The sequence below is a fragment of the Mytilus trossulus genome, chromosome 6 (assembly GCF_036588685.1).
Source record: "Mytilus trossulus isolate FHL-02 chromosome 6, PNRI_Mtr1.1.1.hap1, whole genome shotgun sequence".
Lineage (NCBI taxonomy): Eukaryota > Metazoa > Mollusca > Bivalvia > Mytilida > Mytilidae > Mytilus > Mytilus trossulus.
The window spans coordinates 7,279,019-7,303,802 of NC_086378.1; the positions used below are offsets into that span (position 1 = coordinate 7,279,019).

General features: G+C 33.1%; 1 protein-coding gene across 3 annotated transcripts in view; it reads left to right on the forward strand.

Moving 5' to 3' along the window:
• The window catches only part of LOC134720684 (ATP-dependent DNA helicase Q4-like), a 185,455-nt gene that overhangs the window by 2,894 nt on the left and 157,777 nt on the right, over positions 1 to 24,784 (forward strand). For 2 of the 3 annotated variants that reach the window (XM_063583110.1, XM_063583111.1), the window contains exons 2-10: positions 1,034 to 1,180; positions 2,228 to 2,261; positions 2,672 to 2,712; positions 3,475 to 4,611; positions 6,560 to 6,624; positions 9,904 to 10,109; positions 13,659 to 13,829; positions 14,916 to 15,041; positions 15,404 to 15,496. In XM_063583110.1, the coding sequence (XP_063439180.1) occupies positions 1,082 to 1,180; positions 2,228 to 2,261; positions 2,672 to 2,712; positions 3,475 to 4,611; positions 6,560 to 6,624; positions 9,904 to 10,109; positions 13,659 to 13,829; positions 14,916 to 15,041; positions 15,404 to 15,496 (1,972 nt within the window). In that variant the 5' untranslated portion in view covers positions 1,034 to 1,081. The remainder of the gene's footprint in view (positions 1 to 1,033; positions 1,181 to 2,227; positions 2,262 to 2,671; positions 2,713 to 3,474; positions 4,612 to 6,559; positions 6,625 to 9,903; positions 10,110 to 13,658; positions 13,830 to 14,915; positions 15,042 to 15,403; positions 15,497 to 24,784) is intronic. The other variant, XM_063583112.1, reaches the window with a different exon arrangement.

The following is a 24,784-nucleotide window of genomic DNA, read 5'->3' on the forward strand; positions in this document are numbered from 1 at the left end:
TTTTTTGCTTAAACATCAAGATACAACGATTATGGTATCCTGTATCAATGAAGAAAATATGGAAAATTCTGAATAAATTGTACTAATTGTTTTCAAAACAAGCACATATTTAGGAGTTTTATAAAACTGTTACATTTAAGATGGATTTTAAGAAAAAGTATACTGTTCAGATTATTTTAAGCAGATTTTGCAATAAAATAAAACTAAAAAAATGCTTTCGGTTTCTTATGGTTTCCTGTCAGGTTTAAAAAAAACTTTAATATAACATTGAAAATAGATTTTAAATATTAACATGAAGCAAGTAACACTAGTAATGGTGTTTATTTATGCCTTTTGAATTATATTGTGCAAAAAAGGAGAAAATAAAGATTGGTTTCCTGTTTGGTTTCATGTCACGTAAACGGTGAATCAAAATGTATCAATTTTTCTCGAAAAACTCAATTGTTCCATTCATACTATTCTAACACCAACACAACCCACAAAATAAAAGTTAAAATTTTAGAACTTATAAAAAAGGATACAAAAAGAAACCAAAGGCCGAATACCAAATTATGGTCCATATTCTGGAATATATAATTATAGATATTTTATGTTGTAAAGCTTTAATGTAACAAGCAAATTAAAGCCTTAATTCCCCTGGAGTCCCCTGAATAAAAATTGTACTAGTTCAGTGAAAATTGACATCACTCTTAACTTCAAAACATATAAATGAAAATTAAAAAACACAAAACTAACAAAGGCTAGACACTCCTGACTTGAGACAGTTGCAAAAAGTGGTGGGGTTCAACATATTTTGTGAGATCTCAACTCTCCCCTACTCCTCTAGCCAATGTAAAATAAAGAAACACACAGCAATATGCACAGTTAAACTAAGTTAAAAAGAAGGGCAAGTCTGATGTCAAAATAGGTAACAAAAGAATGTTTAATTCTGAGAAAGATTTCTGTCTGTTATATTTCTCATGTATATTTTAGTTTAAAACAGGAATTTAACAGGTCAACATTAGTTTCATGTATTTTAAAACTAACTCTATAGTTTTCAGATGTATTTATAAAAAAAGATCATGAATTAGAATGAAACAAGATGTCTGGAAACAGTTATGATGAAGCTCAAAAACTGAAAAAGAATCTGAAGAAATGGGAAGCTGATTTTATATCAGAGCATGACAGAAAACCTAAAAAGGTAAGCATGTCTGGTCAAGTAAGTTCATAATTGTAATTATTTCAAAATACAAAAAAAATAAGTTCATGAATCAGTTAGATATTTGCACTTCTGGTATTCATAATCATCTGGTAGTTGACTTCCTGTGTGTCAATAACATATAGTTTGCCTAAAACATGTAAAGTGTAAGGTGCTTTGTAATACATTTCAACAGCATTCAACCTACATTCAGCCTGCAAATATTCAATGTGAAAATTCATGATGATTCAATATATATACAACTTTGAAATATACAGTACATATGTAGTTTATTTAATTAGGATGTTCATCTGTGTATGCCAGCTTCTAAATATTTGATAATTGATAAGATAAATTTCTAGATTTGAAGATCAGCAATGATTGAAATATAGATTTGAAGATTGGCAATGATTGTAGAATTTAAGATCGGCAATGATTGAAATATGGATTTGAAGATCGACAATAATTGAAATATAGATTTGAAGATCAGCAAAGATTGAAATATAGATTTGAAGATCGGCAAAGATTGAAATATAGATTTGGAGATTGGCAAAATTGAAATATGGATTTGAAGATCAGCAAAGATTGAAATATAGATTTGAAGATCAGCAAAGATTGAAATATAGATTTGAAGATCGGCAATGAATGAAATATAGATTTTTAAAACATAAGATGTCATAAATGTTTATTGTTAAATAATTATTATTGCATAGCAATATAATATTTCCCACAGAAAGTTACTAAAAGTTAGTGTGCATTAAATTCCAATATTGCACTAGTGCAAAAAATCTTCAAAATTCATGACTTCATCAACGACAAAATCTTTAAGTTTAAACCAAGTTTTACTTTCAAATATTATATTGCTATACAATAAAAGGGTTATTGCATGAATATTAGGGAATGTTGTCCCTCATAAACCATATATTGCACTTGCAAGCTCGTGCAATATATAAAATTCAACTTGGGACAATATTCCCCAATATGCATGCAATAACCCTATACTATCACATTACAGGACATAAATTATATTTATTTTAATATTATTTTCAGGAAGATATTGATGCAGCTCCACAAAACATACAAGGTAATGATTATTGTTACTAAAGACAGCTCCACAAAACATACAAGGAAATTTCACGTCTATTTAGTTTCGTGATTTTCAAATTTATATGATATAGAAAATTAAGGAAAGATCTAAGTTTTACATTTCGCAACATTTATATATATATATTCTACTCTCGAAAGTTTGGAAAATAAATTGCTTGTTAAAATAACTTGCTTTACAGTAATGCTAAACACATGTATTTGATTCAAATTATACATTGATGAGCATTTTCCTACATCTATTTGTTTCCAATGGTGTACTGTTGCTCGTTTTTTTTGGATTAAAAAATCTCTGCATGTATTTAAATCACCTCATAAAAATGATCCAGATTTTGGTACCAGATGATAAAAAGTTAATTATGCCATTAATTTCTTTTTTTCATATTTTAGACACATACAAAGATTATAACAAGCTTAAGCGTCAGATTCAGGTAGGCCTCTTGTTTTATTCTATGTTCTGCAATATGTTTTAACCATGAATAAAAAAAATATCCTTTGGTAAAAAAGCTTGCTCTTATTTCATTTCATATTTTCTGGTAAGAAGAGTGCCTTATGTCAGCCAGTTACACAAAAAAAAGTATCAAAACACATTAGTATGCATATATCAACAATTCTAGGCTTGTAACTTTTCAATATGTAAAGGTCTAAATTGTCCAGAATTTAGAAAAGTTGATGCAAAGATCTGCAATCAACACACAAGTGCCTTTCAGGTCAAAACACCTTTAGATATGCTTTAGATAACAATAATTATTCAGTGCAATTTCACTTTAAATATTTTTTTCAAAACAATCACTGAATTTGAATGAATTAATGAATACTTTATTTGCAAGAAGCCTACACATGCTATGCTAACGAAAATATATGAAATATATGACAAACAAAAACCCAACAGAGAACAATACATTTGTATATCAGACAATAGTAATAAGAAGATGTGGTATGAGTGAGAATGAGACAACTCTCTATCCAATTCATAATGTGTAAAAAGTAGACAATAAAAGGTCAAAATACTGACTTAAAACCAGAGCTTTGGCTCATGAACACCAAACATCAAGCTAAAAAAGGGCCTGGATATAAGACTAATTCAATACATCAATGATGGCACATTAGGAAGGGGTATAACTTTCATTACAAGATTTTGTAACCTCTCTTAACATAAATGATAGTATCAAAAACAAGTGTATTATTTATAGGAAAGATTAGACAAGAAGAAATCAAGTCAAAGCAGTGAAAAAGATCATTTAGAAGAAGGACATGATCAAAATCAAAACATTTCTAACCATTCCACACCAGGAAGCAAGGAAGGGGAGATAAGAAGGGACAAATCTTTTGAAGAAGAAAAACAAACAGATGAAAATGTGCCTGATGTTTGGAGTAGAGAATTTGATAAAAAGAAAAATGAGGTTACCGGTAACAAGACTGTTGGGCAAACTGATTCAACAGGAAAAAAATCTAATCAGTATCTACAAAAACTAAGCAGTAAATTGTTTGATGGGTCTAAGAAAATGGGTAATGCTAGACCAACTTACAGGCGTTCTGAACCAGTAGTTGTTCGGAAAGAGTTAAAAAATAATAATGACAAGGAGAAGAAGACTGACATTTATGACCATCCCATCTCAGAGGAAAATTTTAAAATAAAAAATGAGCTTTTTGAAAAAGCTGCCTCTTTTGTCAATAAAAAACAGATACCGACTGATTATGATTCAGAACATGTAATTTACCATGATAAGTTCAAGGTCAAACCAAAGACAAACCTTTCACAATTTTCTCAGAGTTTTTGTGATAATGACTTGAATGAAAGTGGAACTACTGGTCAGGCATGGGATGAAGTTGATCACATGACACCATTTGCTGACGAATCTGATAAATATTCGTCAAAAGGTGTAAGTGAAGATCCAGCTTTTGTTGAAAAATCTCCGAAAAAATTTGATAGTGCAAAGAATTTAAATATGAAAGATGGACAGAGTCCTGATTTAACCATCAAACATGATCACTTTGTTTCTGATCATGATGAACCAATGGATGTTGATGATAAGAGCGATAGTGCTAATGTACGCAGGGTGAGGAAACCAGTTAGTAGAATGAAGAAGAAAAGTATTTCTGAAAATAATGAAAATGAAGATATGAATAAAGAAGACACAATGAAACTCTCTGAGAATCAAAAAAAAAATAAAGAAGACACAATGCAACTCTCTTGTAATATGTTTAATTTTGATGCTCCTGAGGATGATGTACCTATTATACCAAAGCATGGGAAAAGAAAAGCAGACGACAGTTCAGATGGACCCAGTAAAAAAAGGAAAATAAAAGTTGTTGACGAAGACACCAAAGTAAGGGTTAATTAATTCTAAAATATTTTTGTTTACCAAAAATTTATAAAGTGCATTTTAAATTCACGAATGATCATTCAGATTAAATTATTGAATGAAGCTTAAATGCATACTAAAATTTTGAAAGAAAAATTTGACGTACTGTAGTGTTTAAATTACTAGTATTCAAGCTACAGTAGTTCCTTATTATAAAAATAAGAATCTTTTTCTACCTACAAAGGCAGTACCTCTCATAATATGTTCTTCATAAAAGAAAACGTTAGAATGGTAAGAATCCAAGTTTAACATTGTTATAGGGAGCCTCCGTGGCCGACTAGTCTAGGTAGTTAATACTGAAACACGTCAACAATGAGGCTGTGAGTCAGAACCTTGTGTGGGTGCACATGACTCCAATCTTATTTGACTAGGATTGTCAGTTTTTCTATCAAATGTCGGTGGTTTTCTCCAGTCACTTAATCTTCCTCCAACAATAAAAACTGGCCAGAATGAAATAGCAAAAAAGCAGTGCTCATACCTGTCAACTCACCCGTTTTTTGCGGGTGACACCCGTTATTTTCACCTCTCACCCAGGAGTTTTTCTTTACCCGGCGGGTCCCGGGAATTTCTAACATTACCCGTTTCACCCAGATTTCTGACCGGAATTGTTTCCGGTATTTAGAAGTAATACGACCTTCGGTTTTATCGGTCTTTTTCAATGTAACCAAAAGTCAAAATGTAGGACTGTTTACCTGGGCTACGTAACGATATTTTCAACAAGCTACAAGATGAGTTCAGTGACTATCAGTTGACCCCATTAGATGAACTTCCACTTTGCACTTCCCCTGAAACTGACATTGGTACATTTTGGGGAGAAATGTCCAAGTTGCATGACATTTTTCTTAACAAGCCAAGATTTTTTGTTTTGTCAAAACTTGCTAAAACATTACTGGTTTTGCCAAACAGCAATGCAGACAGTGAGAGGGCATTTTCTTTAGTACAGAAAATAGCTACAGAGTTTAGGGCTGATCTTAATAAGGATACACTGTGTGCTCTTCTTTCTTGTAAAATGAATACACATTTGCATTGCTATGAACTGAAACCAAGTGCAGTTCTTTTAAAGAATGCCAAGTCTGCTACTATGGAATATAACAATAGTCTGAAATAAACTTGTATACATGTTCTAACTGTTTCAGTTACATATTGACTATATAAATTAGATGTAAACATATTTTTGTTCTTCAATTGAGCCCGCAAAATGTCGTACGCATTATGACCTGAGATTTTTTTTTTCAATGCAGGTCATGACCTGACTTTTCATTTTCAGAGGTTGACAGGTATGAGTGCTTAAAAGTGACTCTACAAACACATAAATCAAAACAAATCAACATTGTTAAACAAAAAATGATTCTTAATCACCAATCACTGAATAGCAATGGAGGTCAATTGTATACAATGGATCCTAGCTACCATGATTATTTTGTAATATACTAAGAAATCTGTACCCTAATTTACATATATATGGTATCTTTACATATTTTCTTATTTACTTTGGATTCGTTTCTTTTCGTGGGTATCAATTTTGGTGGATTGTTGAAACCTTGCATATTCGTGGATATTTCATTTCATGGTTTTGCCAATCTCTATATACAAAGCCTATTGAAAAAACAATATTCGTTGAAACATTTGAAATCATGATTCACTTGTACCCACGAAAACCATGAAAATTGATCTAAGGAATAAAAATGAATTCACAGTATTGACATCATTTAAAAATTTAAAAAAAATATCTTTGATTTCGGCCAAAAATATAATAGAAATAAGGGTGGCCTCATGCAGTTTGAACAAATAGTAAAATATCAATTAAAGTAAAACTGCCTTTTACACATTTGATAGCTCTACTTGCATTCAGTTTGTAATTGTGTAAACAAACAATGTGTTTTTTATTTTGTAAATATGTTTTATACTGAAGGACAGTGTTGAAGGAGTTGATGATGAAGAAAAGCCAAAGGCAAAAAAATCTTATGCACCAGCAAGGTAATTAGATATAAAAAGATGTGGTATGAGTGTTAATGAGACAACTCTCCATCTAAGTCACAATTTGTAAACCATTATAGGTCAAAGTAGGCCTTCAACACAGAGCCTTGGCTCACACAAAACAACAAGGTATAAAGGGCCCTAAAACTGAATAGTGTAAAACCATTCAAACAGGAAAATTAATGTTCTAGTCTATAAAAAGAAATATAAACCAGAAACACTTCTGAACCACATCAACAAACGTTGAACCCTAATTAATTTGTCGCCGCGATATAGCCTTATTGTGCTAATGCGGCATAAAGCAACCAACAATCAATCAATCTGATTATTTTGAAGGGGAATGTAAACAGAATATTTTTGTGCAACCACTTTGCAATTTTCATTTTTTAGCTCACCTGGCCCGAAGGGCCAAGTGAGCTTTTCCCATCTCTTTGCGTCCGGCGTCCGTCGTCGTCCGGCGTCCGGCGTCCGTCGTCTGTCGTCCGTCGTCCGTCGTCCGTCGTCGTTGTTAACTTTTACAAAAATCTTCTCCTCTGAAACTACTGGGCCAAATTAAACCAAACTTGGCCACTATCATTATTGGGGTATCTAGTTTAAAAAATGTGTCCGGTGACCCGGCCAACTAACCAAGATGGCCGCCATGGCTAAAAATAGAACATAGGGGTAAAATGCAGTTTTTGGCTTATAACTCAAAAACCAAAGCATTTAGAGGAAATCTGACATGGGGTAAAAATGTTTATCAGGGCAAGATCTATCTGCCCTGAAATTTTCAGATGAATCGGTCAACCCGTTGTTGGGTTGCTGCCCCTGAATTGGTAATTTTGTGGATATTTTGCAGTTTTTGGTTATTATCTTGAATATTATTATAGATAGAGATAAACTGTAAACAGCAATAATGTTCAGCAAAGTAAGATCTACAAATAAGTCAACATGACCAAAATGGTCAGTTGACCCGTTTAGGAGTTATTGCCCTTTATAGTCAATTTTTAACCATTTTTCGTAAATTAAAGTAATCTTTTACAAAAATCTTCTCCTCTGAAACTACTGGGCCAAATTAATCCAAACTTGGCCACAATCATCATTGGGGTATCTAGTTTAAAAAATGTGTGGCGTGACCCAGTCAACCAACCAAGATGGCAGCCACGGCTAAAAATAGAACATAGGGGTAAACTGCAGTTTTTGGCTTATAACTCAAAAACCAAAGCATTTAGAGGAAATCTGACATGGGGTAAAAATGTTTATCAGGTCAAAATCTATCTGCCCTGAAATTTTCAGATGAATCGGTCAACCCGTTGTTGGGTTGCTGCCCCTGAATTGGTAATTTTGTGGAAATTTTGCAGTTTTTGGTTATTATCTTGAATATTATTATAGATAAAGATAAACTGTAAACAGCAATAATGTTTAGTAAAGTAGGATTTACAAATAAGTCAACATGACCGAAATGGTCAGTTGACCCGTTTAGGAGTTATTGCCCTTTATAGTCAATTTTTAACCATTTTTGTAAATCTTAGTTATCTTTTACAAAAATCTTCTCCTCTGAAACTACTGGGCCAAATTGAACCAAACTTGGCCACAATCATCATTGGGGTATCTAGTTTAATAAATGTGTGGCGTGACCCTGTCAACCAACCAAGATGGCCGCCACGGCAAAAAATAGAACATAGGGGTAAAATGCAGTTTTTGGCTTATAACTCAAAAACCAAAGCATTTAGAGGAAATCTGACAAGGGTAAAAATGTTTATCAGGTCAAGATCTATCTGCCCTGAAATTTTCAGATGAATCGGTCAACCCGTTGTTGGGTTGCTGCCCCTGAATTGGTAATTTTGTGGAAATTTTGCAGTTTTTGGTTATTATCTTGAATATTATTATAGATAGAGATAAACTGTAAACAGCAATAATGTTTAGTAAAGTAGGATTTACAAATAAGTCAACATGACCGAAATGGTCAGTTGACCCGTTTAGGAGTTATTGCCCTTTATAGTCAATTTTTAACCATTTTTCGTAAATCTTAGTTATCTTTTACAAAAATCTTCTCCTTTGAAACTACTAGGCCAAATTAATCCAGACTTGGCAATCATCATCTTTGGGGTATCTTGTTTTAAAAATGTGTCCGGTGACCCGACTTTCAAATCAAGATGGCCGCCACAGCTAAAAATAGAACATAGGGGTAAAATGCAGTTTTTGGCTTATAACTCAAAAACCAAAGCATTTAGAGCAAATCCAACACGGGGTAAAATTATTACTCAGATCAAGATCTATCTGCCCTATAATTTTCAGATGAATCTGACAACCCGTTGTTGGGTTGCTGCCCCTGAATCGGTAATTTTAAGGAAATTTTGCTGTTTTTGGTTATTATCTTAAATTTTATTATAGATAGAGATAAACTGTAAACAGCAATTATGTTCAGCAAAGTAAGATTTACAAATAAGTCAACATGACCGAAATTGTCAATTGACCCCCTAAGGAGTTATTGTCCTTTATAGTCAATTTTTAACAATTTTCATAAAATTTGTAAATTTTTATTAACATTTTCCACTGAAACTACTGGGCCAAGTTCATTATAGATAGAGATAAATGTAAGCAGCAAGACTAGTAAAGTAAGATTTACAAACACATCACCATCACCAAAACACAATTTTGTCATGAATCCATCTGCTTCCTTTGTTTAATATTCACATAGACCAAGGTGAGCGACACAGGCTCTTTGGAGCCTCTAGTTTTACATGTAATTTGTGCTAGGAGCTAATTAGTGCAAATTTTAACAATTAAAAAAAAAACACAAAATGCAAGCTATTATTAAATTTTATTGTTCATCTTGAAATGGCTGAATTATTTCCAGCCTGTCCATACATATAGCCCTCTTTAGGACCCTCTTAGAAATATATGGTAAAAAATACAACACTGTTATCAGGTGTGAACTCCTTCCTTGAATTATTTGGCAACACTCTTTTAGTTTGAAGAATACCATTACTCATGAGACATTAAGTGATTTAAGAATTTCATTGTATTGCAGACATATAATGTTTCATATAATTTTTATGCCCCACCTACGATAGAAGAGGGGCATTATGTTTTCTGGTCTGTGCTTCCCTTCGTTCTTTCGTTTGAACGAATGTTCCCTATGATATGATCTTTCTAATTTCAATACCAAATTAGATTTTGGACTCCAATTTCATGGTACAATGAACAAAAAAAATTATAGTGTGAGTGGGGCATCCATGTACTGTGGACACATTCTTGTTTAAATTGCTTTTCTATCCATGACACTTATTCTTTCAGGAATAAAGCAGCCTCTTCATCATCAGAAAATTTTGTGCGACTAAATATGAAAATAAAGACATATAAAAGGAAAGGAAAGAAAGGCATGACGGGACCACAAATGAGAAGATTTCAATGGAAACAGAAAATGAAGTCTCGCAGCAAAAGTTACGGAGATAAATGTTTTAAATGTGGACAGGAAGGACATTGGGCTAATAAGTGTAAAGGTATATTGAAAGAAAAAAAAAAGAATTAATTAGCATTTTACAAGAATAGTAGGGGTTTTTCTGTTCAACTTTACAATGAAATAGAGGACAGTTCTACCATCACAAATTGTTTATGTAAAGTAACAGTGTTAGTGTTCTAACTTTTAAACTCTTATTAGAGCAGGTTGGGAATAAAAGAATATGTAGCCTACACCTAAATGAAACAGCAACCCAATTATGAAATAAAAACTTTGAGACATCTAGAGGTCTTCAGCATGAGACAAGTCTTGACAATACAAATTCAGATACATTTGAATAGATTTAAAGAGACCCCAAAAAATTAAGATACACAAATCATGCATTCTTACAGTTACTAACTTTCACTGTAACATCTACCAATGTAATTTGAGGCATATTTTTATCAGCAATGTTTTGAATTTGATCTTCTTGAAAGCCTTAAAAGTGAAGAACAGAAAATGAAAAGAATTAAACCTTTAAGCTGTGTTTCAAAATGTTATTTTAAGTGAATCAGTGCTGTTTTTGGAAAGATTAGAACTTGTTCTAAATCTTTACTTAGGCACCGGCCTCCCTAACAACAGGACAGGTTAGCTACTGTTACTAAATGTATTCACACTGAAATATAGTTCCCTATGGCTCTCATGTATGTGCACATAATACAAATATAAACTGAAAAAAACTGGGTATATTATTGGAGCAGTTCATTCAAGAATGTATGTCATTAAGGTGTGTTGATGTGCAGGCTTTTTAAAAAACATTTTGATTAGGTAACTGAGTATTGATTCAACTAGTATGATTGACAACTGTCATTATCACTAAACAGTTAGAGACAAGGTGGACCTTTAATTACAATGCCCCACCTCCTAAACTGCCAATCAAATTGACCACATTACCTATCAACCTCAGTCTTACATAATTATACAGACCACTCAATATACATATAATTCTTAATACACAAGTATTTGACCTCATAATTGAATACACAAATTTGTATATTAGATGTTTGATATTTATAAGGATGATAGATTTATTTATTGCCAATTACTTTTGATCTACATTACATAAGGTGATTCTGTAAATTATATCTGAAAGATAAATGATTAATGGATTAACAAGATCTAAAAACAAAAGAAATATGAATAAATAAAAGGCATTCAAGTAAGGCCTATAATTTACTTGATAAATTTCCAATAATCATCTGTAATTAATCAACAATTAAATTAGTACACTTTTATTTATCAGGAATTGGCTTGAAACCAGGGCTTCCAAAACAGTCATATATTCCGGTCATTTGTATAATGTCCGGTAAAAGTCCGGCTGGGCAAAGCATGAAACGGTCATATACTTTTTAGTTTTCAAGGCTTTTTCTGTCATTTTTACATAATTCACGATCTTTTTGACCCAACCTTTTGCCTTTAACATCGTTGAACATCAACACATTTCCGGTCATAAATGTGACATGATGATTAATTACTATCAAAACAACACCTACTTCAATACTTTCTAATTTTAATCAAGGCTAATTAGTAGTTGGACAGCTGAAATCTACCTGTTCAAGTGACAGGTGAAGTATGTTCAGTACCGGATAATGTTTGTGTCATTTTGGTCTTTTGTGGATAGTTGTCTCATTGGCAATCATACCACATCTTCTTTTTTATATCGTATAAATTGATCCGTTTATTCACAATTATTTTCTTACATTTCAGCGGTTTGTATCTAATTGATTTAGTCCAAAGATTAAAATTATTAGAAATTAGTTTATCAACATGATTTGATGAAAAATCTAAAAAGGTTTTAAATAAAAAATAGTCAGAACTACGTCTTATGAACTAGAACATGTGTGCGCATGTGCACAGGTGGGAAATTTAAAAATGCATCCTACATTTCTTCAAAAATGCTAAAATTATCATGGATACCTGTATCTAACGTTCAATTCAAGTATTTTGTTGAAGAAATAACGTGGAAAGGGCTTCTTCTCTCAGTCATGCTTTGTAAACGTACACGGATTTTACGTATCTGTTTATGGTCCATGTTTTACCATTATCAAGTCAACATCCGGTTAAAACAAAGTGAAAACGAAAGTAAAGTTTTTGACAATGTCATTTTGCACAAATAAAAAGTCTAAGGCAGATATGAGCACGCTTATGTGCACGCTTTGAATGATGCACTGCCAATTTAACAGTTACATCCGAACATCAAATTCATATCATATCAAAGTAAAGTTTAAAATCGTTTTTTTTTTAATGTAATGTCAATCATTGGAATGGCCATCTGATTACCATAATTGCCTTTTGTGACTAAGTCTTAAGGGATTAAAATCGGGATCAGATATGAAATGTCCGGCTGGCTCAAACATTTTTTGGAAGCCCTGCTTGAAACAGTTTTAAAATTTTAAAACTTTTAGTTATAACAAACCATTGTTTATTAGTTTATTTCCCATCAATCATTATGTCTATTTTAGTCATTTGAATTTTTATTAGAAGTGAATATATATTTTTGCAATCAAGAAAGAATCAACATTTCAATAAGATAAGTTTTTTAATTGGTTTATGTTGAAAAAGTACATTTTCAATGACCTGTGTTGAAAAATTGATTAAAAGGCACTCTAAAACTTTTAATCTTCAATGCCATATAACCTCTGTTTCAACTTACAAAATGCCCCAAAACAACATTTTTCAATTTTTGTTGTTGGCACTTTAAAGTTTTAAGCTGTTGGTTCAGATTTATGTCTTACAAGGATAGTTGGTAACATTTACTAGAAGAATATTTGCATTTTTTTGTTTTTTTGAAACATGTTCAGAACCAGCAACATAATTTCGATATAAAGTTATAAACTGCAGTTTAAATAAAATTGTGCAAATTAAGAGACCCATATTATTTAATTTGAGCTCATTTCATCCTCATACTGGAAAAGCAAGTTTCCTTCTAAAGACCTGCTGTAAATGCAATTTTCAGCAAAAGTGCTTTATAAATGTTCATTTTTCCCCACCATACCTTAATATGAAATAATCCAAACTACTCTTCTAATCTTTCTGTGAGTGATTTCCATCACTTTGATTTACAACAACAGTTTATATATATACCAAATATCCGCTATGAATAAGTCAATATTTAAGCAAAAAAAGAAAGATTTGACCAGTTTTTGATTTTTATTTGAATATTTTGATAACATTTTCCATACTGGTGACCAGCTCCAAGCCAAAGAGGTGAAAAATTGAATTTGAAATACTGTGATTTACATTTATTTTCACGGACACTAATTTTCAAAGATTGAAGAAAACTTTTTCATGGTTTTTTTTATTTCATAGTTTTGTCTAAAGTAGTGATACAAACCTTTAGAAAGTTTGTTATATTAAAAAAAAAAAAATCCATGAAAATGGGTATCCCACTTATAATTATATATATGAATCCACAGTACCCATATTGAAATACGCTTGGTTTCTGATTTATAGGTCAAGGTAAAATGTTGGTTTCTGATTAATAGGTCAAGGTAAAAAAAACGTTGGTTTCTGATTTATAGGTCAAGGTTAAACGTTGGTTTCTGATTTATAGGTCAAGGTAAAGCAAAGGAAGAAATCGATGATAAGCCACCAGTTCTGGAGGAAAATTTCCCAACCCTGAAACAAGCTACAATGATGGCTAAAGGTGTTAAGATGGATGTCCAAGAAAATAAAAGAAAAGCAAAAGTAAAGAAATCTGAAGAAACAGAAGACAACCAAGAAGGTAATTAAGATAGCTGCATTATTGTGGTGAATGTTGTTTTGGAAATGGAAAAAGAAGTATAGAACAGGGATTTTATTGCATATTTTGGTTTACCAAGTCAGGTTTAACAGTTGAGTTACCTCTCTTTCCTTAGGATAATCAACTGTAAAATTTAAAATAAAATTGAAAATGGAAATGGGGAATGTGTCAAAGAGACAAAAACCCAACCAAAGAGCAGAAATCAGGCAGGGGCAACCAATGGGTCTTCAGTGCAGAGAGAAAATCCTGACCTGGAGGCGTGCTTCAGCTGGCCCCTAAACAAAAATGTGCACTAGTTCAGTGTAAATGTTTTGCTTTGGGAGGTAGCATTTGGTTTGAGGATTCATGATTTCATTAATTTACAATATTCTTCATCAAACAAAGACTGCTTCAATTATATTCTTGGAAAAGTTTCAATTATGCTTATCTCTAACACAGAAAATCTACAAAAAATATATCAAATCTATAATAGTGATTCATTTCTGTAAAAAGCAAAGGATGGATATACTGTTAGATTTTTCAGAAATGCTAACAAATCGTTTTATAACTTATCTGTTTATTTAGAGCTGTTTTATGTGGTTAATGCAATTATTAAATAATTAGATCATGAAAAAAGCTTCATCAGGTCTTTCAGTCATATAACTTTACTCTGTACTCAGGAGTACAACATTCATGCTCATTTTTGGTGCTCTTTATCTATAGGTTGCTTTATGGTGTGAGCCAAAGCTCCGTGTTGAAGACCGTACTTTGACCCATAATGGTTTTTCTTTTACTAATCGTGACTTGGATGGAGAGTTGTCTCATTGGCACTCATATCACATCTTCTTAAATCTATTGAAATCCCAAAATCTAGTAAGTGTTTTTGTTGAATTTTGAGTCTGAGCACAATTTATTAATTGTACTTGAAAAGTTGAAAGTTGTATGACTGTAAGCTTAAGGTACTCCTAATTATTCAAGGGGTATATTCTGATTTTCCCAGCAAAAAAAAGGAAATTGAAATGGATCTAAAGGCATTAACTATGAAATAAAAAGTTATTAACATTTTGATATTATGATTTTTGGTTATAGAAAAAGAAGAAGAAGATTTTGATGATCTAGATGTAGAAGCAGGAGTTGTCAGAAATACCAGAGAACAACCAGACACGCCTCCACCCATGGAACCATTCTTTACAAAGGAAGAATCCACATCACAAGGTTTGAAATATATCACTTTATCAATTATGTATAGCCAGAGCCTTCATTAATCTTTCCAAACACTCTATGCATCAATCAAAGAATTCTGTTTTGGCTCTCAAGATAAAAGTATAAAAGTAGCTAACGTTGGTCCCTGAAATTGCAAAGAAAAGAGTTTATTTTATCCTTATAAAAATGTTAGATGAAATTTAATAAGGAAATTATTTTGTTCAGAACTGAGAATGTCATTTCACATCTTAAAACAGATTTTTTGTTGAATTGAGTTTTTGTTTTGTAAGCAAAATAGTTCATATTTTAGTTTTGTATTATCCATTACTGCAATTTTAAAACTCCATAATAATATCTAAGCTTCACTCATTTAGATATTCCAGAATCTGTAAGAAAAGGACTGAAGATGTTTGGTTATGAAAGGTTTAGACATGGACAAGAGAAAGCAGTATTGAGGATATTGTCAGGTTTGTGGGTTTATGTTTAATGATTAACACATAGCTGAAAGGGGGATAGAGCAGATTTTTAACCCTAGAAAACATTATCAACCGAGGCAGATTTTTTTTGTTGAAAATCCCAAAAGTGTAGCAAAAATGTATATTTGAAAAACCTAAAAAGTGAAGCAAGAAGTTTTGACAGTGTATGATAATGTTCTGAGGCTAAAACATAGAACTTTAGCATTGTCTTGAACATTATTGATGTAAATACAATTTTTGATTGGTCCTCACAAGAAGGTGACATTCAAAAAATTATCTCCTGCTGAGCCATGGGATAGAGTAAATTATCTTCCTCTTATTAGCCAATCTAAATCTGGCATATGAATGTTAATAAAATTGAGAAAGGAAATGGTGAATGTGTCAAAGCGACAACAACCCGACCATAGAGCAGACAACAGCCGAAGGCCACCAATGGGTCTTCAATGTAGCGAGAATTCCCGCACCCGTAGGTGTCCTTCAGCTGGCCCCTAAAAATATGTATACTAGTACAGTGATAATGGACGTCATACTAAACTCCGAATTATACACAAGAAACTAAAATTAAAAATCATACAAGACTGAGAAAGGCCGAAGGCTCCTGACTTGGGACAGGCGCAAAATTGCGGCGGGGTTTAACATGTTTATGAGATCTCAACCCTCCCCCTATACCTCTAGTCAATGTAGAAAAGTAAACGCATAACAATACGCACATTAAAATTCAGTTCAAGAGAAGTCCGAGTCCTATGTCAAAAGATGTAACAAAAGAAAATAAATAAAATGACAATAATACATAAATAACAACAGACTACTAGCAGTTAACTGACATGCCAGCTCCAGACCTCAATTAAACTGATTAAAAGATTATGTCTTCATCATATGAATATCAGGCACAATCCCTCCCATTAGGGGTTTAGTATCATACTATCATGTTCTTCTCATCTATGTTATGATGTTATGATACTAAACCCCTAACGGGAAGGATTGTGCCTGATGTTCATATGATGAAATCATAATCTTTCAGTCAGTTTAATTGAAGTCTGGAGCTGGCATGTCAGTTAACTGCTAGTAGTCTGTTGTTATTTATGTATTATTGTCATTTTGTTTATTTTCTTTGGTTACATCTTCTGACATCAGACTCTGACTTCTCTTGAACTGAATTTTAATGTGTGTATTGTTATGCGTTTACTTTTCTACATTGGTTAGAGGTATAGGGGGAGGGTTGAGATCTCACAAACATGTATAACCCCGCCGCATTTTTGCGCCTGTCCCAAGTCAGGAGCCTCTGGCCTTTGTTAGTCTTGTATTATTTTAATTTTAGTTTCTTGTGTACAATTTGGAAATTAGTATGGCGTTCATTATCACTGAACTAGTATATATTTGTTTAGGGGCCAGCTGAAGGACACCTCCGGGTGCGGGAATTTCTCGCTTCATTGAAGACCTGTTGGTGACCTTCTGCTGTTGTTTTTTTCATTTGGTCGGGTTGTTGTCTCTTTGACACATTCCCCATTTCCATTCTCAATTTTATCATAAAATATATGAGAAGAACATAACCCGTGTCATGCCAATAACTGTATTTTTATGCCCCACCTACGATAGTAGAGGGGCATTATGTTTTCTGGTCTGTGCCTCCATTCGTTCGTTCGTCCGTCTGTGCGTCCGTTCGCTTCAGGTTAAAGTTTTTGGTCAAGGTAGTTTTTGAAGAAGTTGAAGTTCAATCAACTTGAAACTTAGTACACATGTTCCCCATGATATGATCTTTCTAATTTTAATGCCAAATTATAGTTTTGACCCCAATTTCATGGTCCACTGAACATAGAAAATGATAGTGCGAAGTTCAGGTTAAAGTTTTTGGTCAAGGTAGTTTTTGATGAAGTTAAAGTTACATCAACTTGAAACTTAGTACACATGTTCCCTATGATATGATCTTTCTAATTATAATTCCAAATTATAATTTTGACCCCAATTTCACGGTCCACTGAACATAGAAAATGATACTGCGAGTGGGGCATCCGTGTACTATGGACACATTCTTGTTTAAAAATAAATGTGTTTAGTTCCGATGCAAACATGTTTTATCTCCTGAACAATAGAAAGCTACTGTGGATTCATCATTATTCCTTGGATACCAATTTTCTTGGGTACAGGTGAACAACAAAATTAAATGTTCAACAAATAACAACAATTTTATAAGCTTGTATGCAGACTTCAGCAAAACCATGAATTCAAATATCCTTACTCAACAAAAATTGGTACCCACGAAAATAACTGAATCCACAGTATACATAAAATTGAAAAGATATGAAATGATTGCAATTGAAACAACTTTCCACCAGATAACCAAATTATGACAAATATGGTATGAAAAAAACTACAGGTCACTGTTCAGTCTATAAGCAACACCTTATATAGAAAGCTATTAAAGGCCCCAGCATGACAAATGTTAAACCATTCAAGATAAAAACAACTGCCTAATTTATGCAAAAACTACATGCTATTGAACGAAAAAACAAGGCATGGTCAGTTAAAAAAACTAGAGGCTCTAATGAGCCTGTGTTGCTCTTGGTCTATGTGAATATTAAACAAAGGACACAGATGGATTCAAAACAAAATTGTGGTTTGGTGATGGTGATGTGTTTGTAGATCTTACTTTACTGAACATTCTTGCTGCTTACAATTATCTCTATCTATAATGAACTTGGCCCAGTAGTTACTGTGGAAAATGTTAGTAAAATTTTACAAATTTTGTGAAAATTGTTAAAAAATGACTATATAAAGGGCAATAACTTCTTAGGGGAACAATTGACCATTTTGGTCATGTTGACTTCTTTTTAGCTCACCTGGCCTAAAAGGCCAAGTGAGCTTTTCTCATTACTTGGCGTCTGTCGTCGTCGTCCGTCGTCTGTCGTCCGTCGTCGTTAACTTTTACAAAAATCTTCTCCTCTGAAACTACTGGGCCAAATTAAACCACACTTGGCCACAATCATCATTGATGTATCTAGTTTAAAATTTGTGCTTTTTGACCCAGCCAACCAACCAAGATGGCTGCCATGGCTAAAAATAGAACATAGGGGTAAAATGCAGTTTTTGGCTTATAACTCAAAAACCAAAGCATTTAGAGCAAATCTGACGTTGGGTAAAATTGTTTATCAGGTCAAGATCTATCTGCCCTGAAATTTTCAGATAAATAGGACAACCCGTTGATGGGTTGCTGCCCCTAAATTGGTAATTTTAAGGAAATTTTACTGTTTTTGGTTATTATCTTGAGTATTATTATAGATGGAGATAAACTGTAAACAGCAATAATGTTCAGCAAAGTAAGATTTACAAATAAGTTAACATGACCAAAATGGTCAGTTGACCCCTTTAGGAGTTATTGCCCTTTATAGTCAATTTTTAACCATTTTTCGTAAATCTCAATGATCTTTTACAAAAATCTTCTCCTCTGAAACTACTGGGCCAAATTAATCCAAACTTGGCCTCAATCATCATTGATGTATCTTGTTTAAAATTTGTGTTTTTTGACCCGGCATACCAACCAAGATGGCCACCACGGCTAAAAATAGAACATGGAGGTTAAATGCAGTTTTTGGTTATTTCTCAAAAACCAAAGCATTTAGAGCAAATCTGACAAAGGGTAAAATTGTTTATCTGGTCAAGATCTATCTGCTCTGAAATTTTAAGATGAATGGGACAACCTGTTGTTGGGTTGCTGCCCCTAAATTGGTAATTTTAAGGAAATTTTGCTGTTTTTGGATAATATCTTGAATATTATTATGGATAGAGATAAACTGTAAACAGCAAAAATGTTCAGCAAAGTAAGATATACAAATAAGTCAACAGAACCAAAATGGTCAGTTGACCCCTTTAGGAGTTATTGCCCTTTATAGTCAACTTTTAACCATTTTTCATAAGTCTTAGTTAACTTTTACAAAAATCTTCTCCTCTGAAACTACTGGGCCAAATTTTACCAAACATAGCCAGAATCATTATTAGTCAATCTAGATTAGAAATTGTGTTTTGTGACCGGGCAAACCAATGTTAGCCGCTACGGCTAAAAATAGAACATAGGGGTAAAATGCAGTTTTTGGCTTATAACTCAAGAACCAAAGCATTTAGAGCAAATCTGACATGGGGTAAAATTGTTTATCTGGTCAAGATCTATCTGCCCTGAAATTTTTAGATGAATCAGACAACTCCTTGTTAGGTTGCTGCCCCTAAATTGGTAATTTTAAGGAAATTTTGCTGTTTTGGGTTATTATCTTGAATATTATTATAGATTGAGATAAACTGTAAACAGCAATAATGTACAGCAATTTAAGACTAAAAAATAAGTCAAAATGACCAAAATGGTCAATTGACCCCCTGAGAAATTATTGTCCTTTATAATCAATTTTTAACAATTTTCATAAAATTTGTAAATTTTTACTAACATTTTCCACTGAAACTACACGGACATGTTCATTATAGATAGAGATAATTGTAAGCAGCAAGAATGTTCAGTAAAGTAAGATGTTCAAACACATCAGAATTTTGTCATGAACTGTCTGCTTCCTTTGTTTAATTCACATATACCAAGGTGAGTGACACAGGCTCTTTAGAGCCTCTAGTTAGGACTTACTTTGCTGTACATTATTGCTGTTTACAGTATATAATAATATTCAAGATAATTACCAAAAACAGCAAAATGTTCTTAAAATTACCAATTCAGGGGCAGCAACCCAACAAAGGGTTGTCCGATTGGTCTGTAAATTTCAGGGCAGATAGATCTTGACCTGATTAACAATTTTACACCATGTCAGATTTGCTCTAAATGCTTTGGTTTTTGAGTTATAAGCCAAAAACTGCATTTTACCCCTATGTTCTATTTTTAGCTGTGGCGGCCATCTTGGTAGGTAGGCCGAGTCACTGGACACATTTTTTAAACTAGATACCCCAAAGATGATTGTGGCCAAGTTTCGATTAATTTGGCCCAGTAGTTTCAGAGAAGAAGATTTTTGTAAAAGATTACTAAGATGTACGAAACATGGTTAAAAATTGACTATAAAGGGCAATAACTCCTAAAGGGCACAACTGACCATTTTGGTCATGTTCACTTATTTGTAAATCTTACTTTGCTGAACATTATTGCTGTTAACAGTTTATTTCTATCTATAATAATGTTCAAGATAATAACCAAAAACAGCAAAATTTCCTTAAAATTACCAATTCAGGGGCAGCAACCCAACAACAGGTTGTCCGATTCATCTGAAAATTTCAGGGCAGATAGATCTGGACCTGATAAACAATTTCACCCGGTCAGATTTGCTCTAAATTGGTTTTTGAGTTATAAGCCAAAAACTGCATTTTACCCCTATGTTCTATTTTTAGACGTGGTGGCCATCTTGGTTAGTTGGCCGGGTCACCGGACACATTTTTTAAACTAGATACCCCAATGATGATTGTGGCCAAGTTTGGTTTAATTTGGCCCAGTTGTTTCAGAGGAGAAGATTTTTGTAAAAGTTAAAGACGCAGGACGACGACGGACGCAAAGTGATGGGAAAAGCTCACTTGGCCCTTTGGGCCAGGTGAGCCAATAATCAATATGGCAAATGAAAAGTTCTATTATGGGTAGTGTCAAATGTTTGATTTTGAAAAGTATAGATTGATTTTGTTTGATTTTGAAAAGTATAGATAATAAGACATTAACATTGGTAATTGTCAGGCAAGTTTTGAGTATACAGAAACTTTTGTGAGGATAGATTTTATAGGATGCAAAAAAGGTCACCAAACAATGACCCCTTATGGGTTGTCTTGAAATCTGGCATGCTGGCACAGACAAGTTTTAACAGAGCAGAGTGAAAGATTTGATTTTTTTTTTATCAGATAAGGTTCATCCACACAGGTGACATTATCATTAGGAAAGTTTATTTGTTTACCTATCACTACTTATCACCACACAATCAAAAACATGATGTAACTCAACACGATCTGATAAATGAAACCAAGGCCAAAATTAAAAATATGTTTGTTTCCCCACCCCACCACATTAAGCCCACGGGTCAAAGAATTATTTTTATTCCCGAAAATAATTCATTTCCATAAAGCAAAAGGATTGATAATCTAAACACTCAAATTGAGCACAAACAACTGATAAGTGGCCTAGACTTGACAAATCAAAGCATTCGTTAGTTTTACTTGTTTGAATTGAATAGCTGACTGCAGTATGGGCTTTGCTTATTGTTGAAGGCTGTACAGTGACCTATAGTTGTTAATTTTTGTGTTATTTTGGTCTCTTGTGGAGAGTTGTCTCATTGACAATCATACCACATCTTTTTTTATCTCACCTGGCCCAAAGGGCCAAGTGAGCTTTTCTCATCACTTGGCGTCCGTCGTCCGTCGTCGTTTACTTTTACAAAAATCTTCTCCTCTGAAACTACTGGGCCAAATTTAACCAAACTTGGCCACCATTATCATTGGGGTATCTAGTTTAAAAAATGTGTCTGGTGACCCTGCCAATCAACCAAGATGGCCGCCATGGCTAAAAATAGAACATAGGGGTAAAATGCAGTTTTTGGCTTATAACTCAAAAACCAAAGCATTTAGAGCAAATCTTTCAAAAAGGTAAAATTGTTTATCAGGTCAAGATCTATCTGCCCTGAAGTTTTCAGATGAATCAGACAACCTGTTGTTGGGTTGCTGCCCCTGAATTGGTATTTTAAAGGAAATTTTGCTGTTTTTGGTTATTATCTTGAATATTATTATAGATAGAGATAAACTGTAAACAGCAATAATGTTGAGCAAAGTAAGATTTACAAATAAGTCGACATGACCGAAATGGTCAGTTGACCCCTTTAGGAGTTATTGCCCTTTATAGTAAATTTTTAACCATTTTTCGTAAATTTTAGTAATCATTTACAAAAATCTTCTCCTTTGAAACTACTGGGCCAAATTAATCCAAACTTGGCCACAATCATCTTTGGGGTATCTAATTTAAAAAATGGGTCTGGTGACCCGGCTATCCAACCTAGATGGCTGCCACGGCTAAAAATAGAACATAGGGGTAAAATGCAGTTTTTGGCTTATAACTCATAAACCGAAGCATTAAGAGCAAATCTGACTAGGGTTAAATTGTTTATCAGGCCAAGATCTGCCCTGAAATTTTCAGATGGATCAGACAACCCGTTGTTAGGTTACTGCCCTGAATTGGTAATTTTAAGGAAATTTTGCCGTTTTTTGTTATTATCTTGAATATTATTATAGATAGAGATAAACTGTAAACAGCAATAATGTTCAGCAAAATAATATCTACAAATAAGTCAACATGATGAATTAGTCAATTAACCCCTTAAGGAGTTATTGCCCTTTATAGTTAATTTTTAACATTTTTCATAAATTTTAGTAAATTTTTAGAAAATATTTTCTACTGTAATTACTGGGCCAAGTTCATTATAGATAGAGATAATTGTAGCAACAAGAATGTTCAGTAAAGTAAGATCTACAAACACATCACCATCACCAAAGCACATTTATGTCATGAATTTATCTGTGTCCATTGTTTAATATGCACATAGACCAATGTGAGCGACACAGGCTCTTGAGAGCCTCTAGTTTTTCACCTCCACCAATCCCTTATTCCAAAAATAATGTAAATTCAAATTTCTAATTAAGTTGGCAACAATAACTACTCATATAAATACATCATAAAGTATCAAGATAAAAAATAACTTGCAGTCATGGTTAAAATTGATATAAATTATCAGTAACTTCTAAAAATAAATTTACACCTACACATCTCAAGACAATTATCACTTCCTTTAACATTAATTTTCAAGCAGTGTTAAGGGAGGAAATCAAGTAATCAAACATATATATATATATATAACAGTATTCTTTAAATTTTAATTGGAATTGGATTACCTCCCTTACACTGCTTTTAAATTGTCTAAATTGTCCTTTAACCAGAAAAACCCTTGTTTACCCTCCCCCCCCTTTTTTTGCCCCTAATTGCTTAATGATTTGATTCATTACCCTCTGTAACCATCCCTTTGTAGTATGGAAACTTTTGGTATAATTTCAGAGAGATTTATACACTTAAACACAAGTTATTGACTGAAAACTACAAAAATGCTTATTTGGGCCCCTTTTTTGGCCCCTCACTTATTGAAAACCCCCTTGGAGCAAGAACCCCAAAACTCAATTCAAGCCTTTCCTTTGTAGTAAGAAACCTTGTAGTATAATTTCAGAGAGATCCATACACTTAAACACAAGTTATTGTCTGTAAACTAGAAAAATGCTTCTTTTTGGCACTTTTTTGGCCCCTTATTCCTAAATGTTCAGGGATATTAACCCCAAACTGACACCAAGCCTTCCCTTCATTATATGGAACCCTGTGGTACAATGTCAGAGAGATCCATACAGTTAAACATAAGTTATTGTCACCAAAACTTCAAAAATGCTTGTTTTTGGCCCTTAATTCCTAGACTGTTTGCCCCATAACCCTTAAAATAAATCCCAACCTTCTACTTAATGATATGAACATTGTGGTACAATTTCAATTGAAATACTCATACACAACTTATTGTCCTGAAACTAGATAAATGTATGTTTTGGGCCCCTAATTCCTAAACCGATGGAACCATAACCTCCAAAATCAATCCCAATCTTTCTTTTGTGGTTATAAACATTGTGTTAAAATTTTATTGATTTCTATTTCCTTATACTAAAGTTATTATCCGGAAACCATCCGTCTTGGAACGAAGACGACAACGTGATACCAATATACAATCGCAAAAAGTATAAAAAGGAGTTAGATTTAAACCAGGGATATTTTTAGTTTTAAAAATTAAATAAGGGTAAAATTCTGAAAGATTGAATGCTGGTCTGGTAAAATAGTTTATCTGACACAGGTGATCACAGGTAAATCTCACCTGTTAGACTCTTAATTGATTGTAATGAGAGGTGATTATAGTAGGGCTTGTTTATAGACTATTGTCTCTTATATGATCATCTGACCGTGACCTTATTTCCATAGTTCAGTCTTTATGCAATAGGTCAACTATATTTGGTGTATGGAATTATATTATGATGAACATGTCAGTCTTGCATGTTTCATTGTCCTTGACCTCATTTTCACTGTTTAATGCTCAGTGTTCAGTTTTTGTGTTTTGGTCTATTTTTCTTAAAACTATAAGCAATATGTCAACCATTTTTGTTGTATGGAAGGATTGCATGCTGTACATGTCTGCCTGGCATAGTTCATCTGACCTTGACCTCATTTTCATTGTTCATTGGTCAATGTTT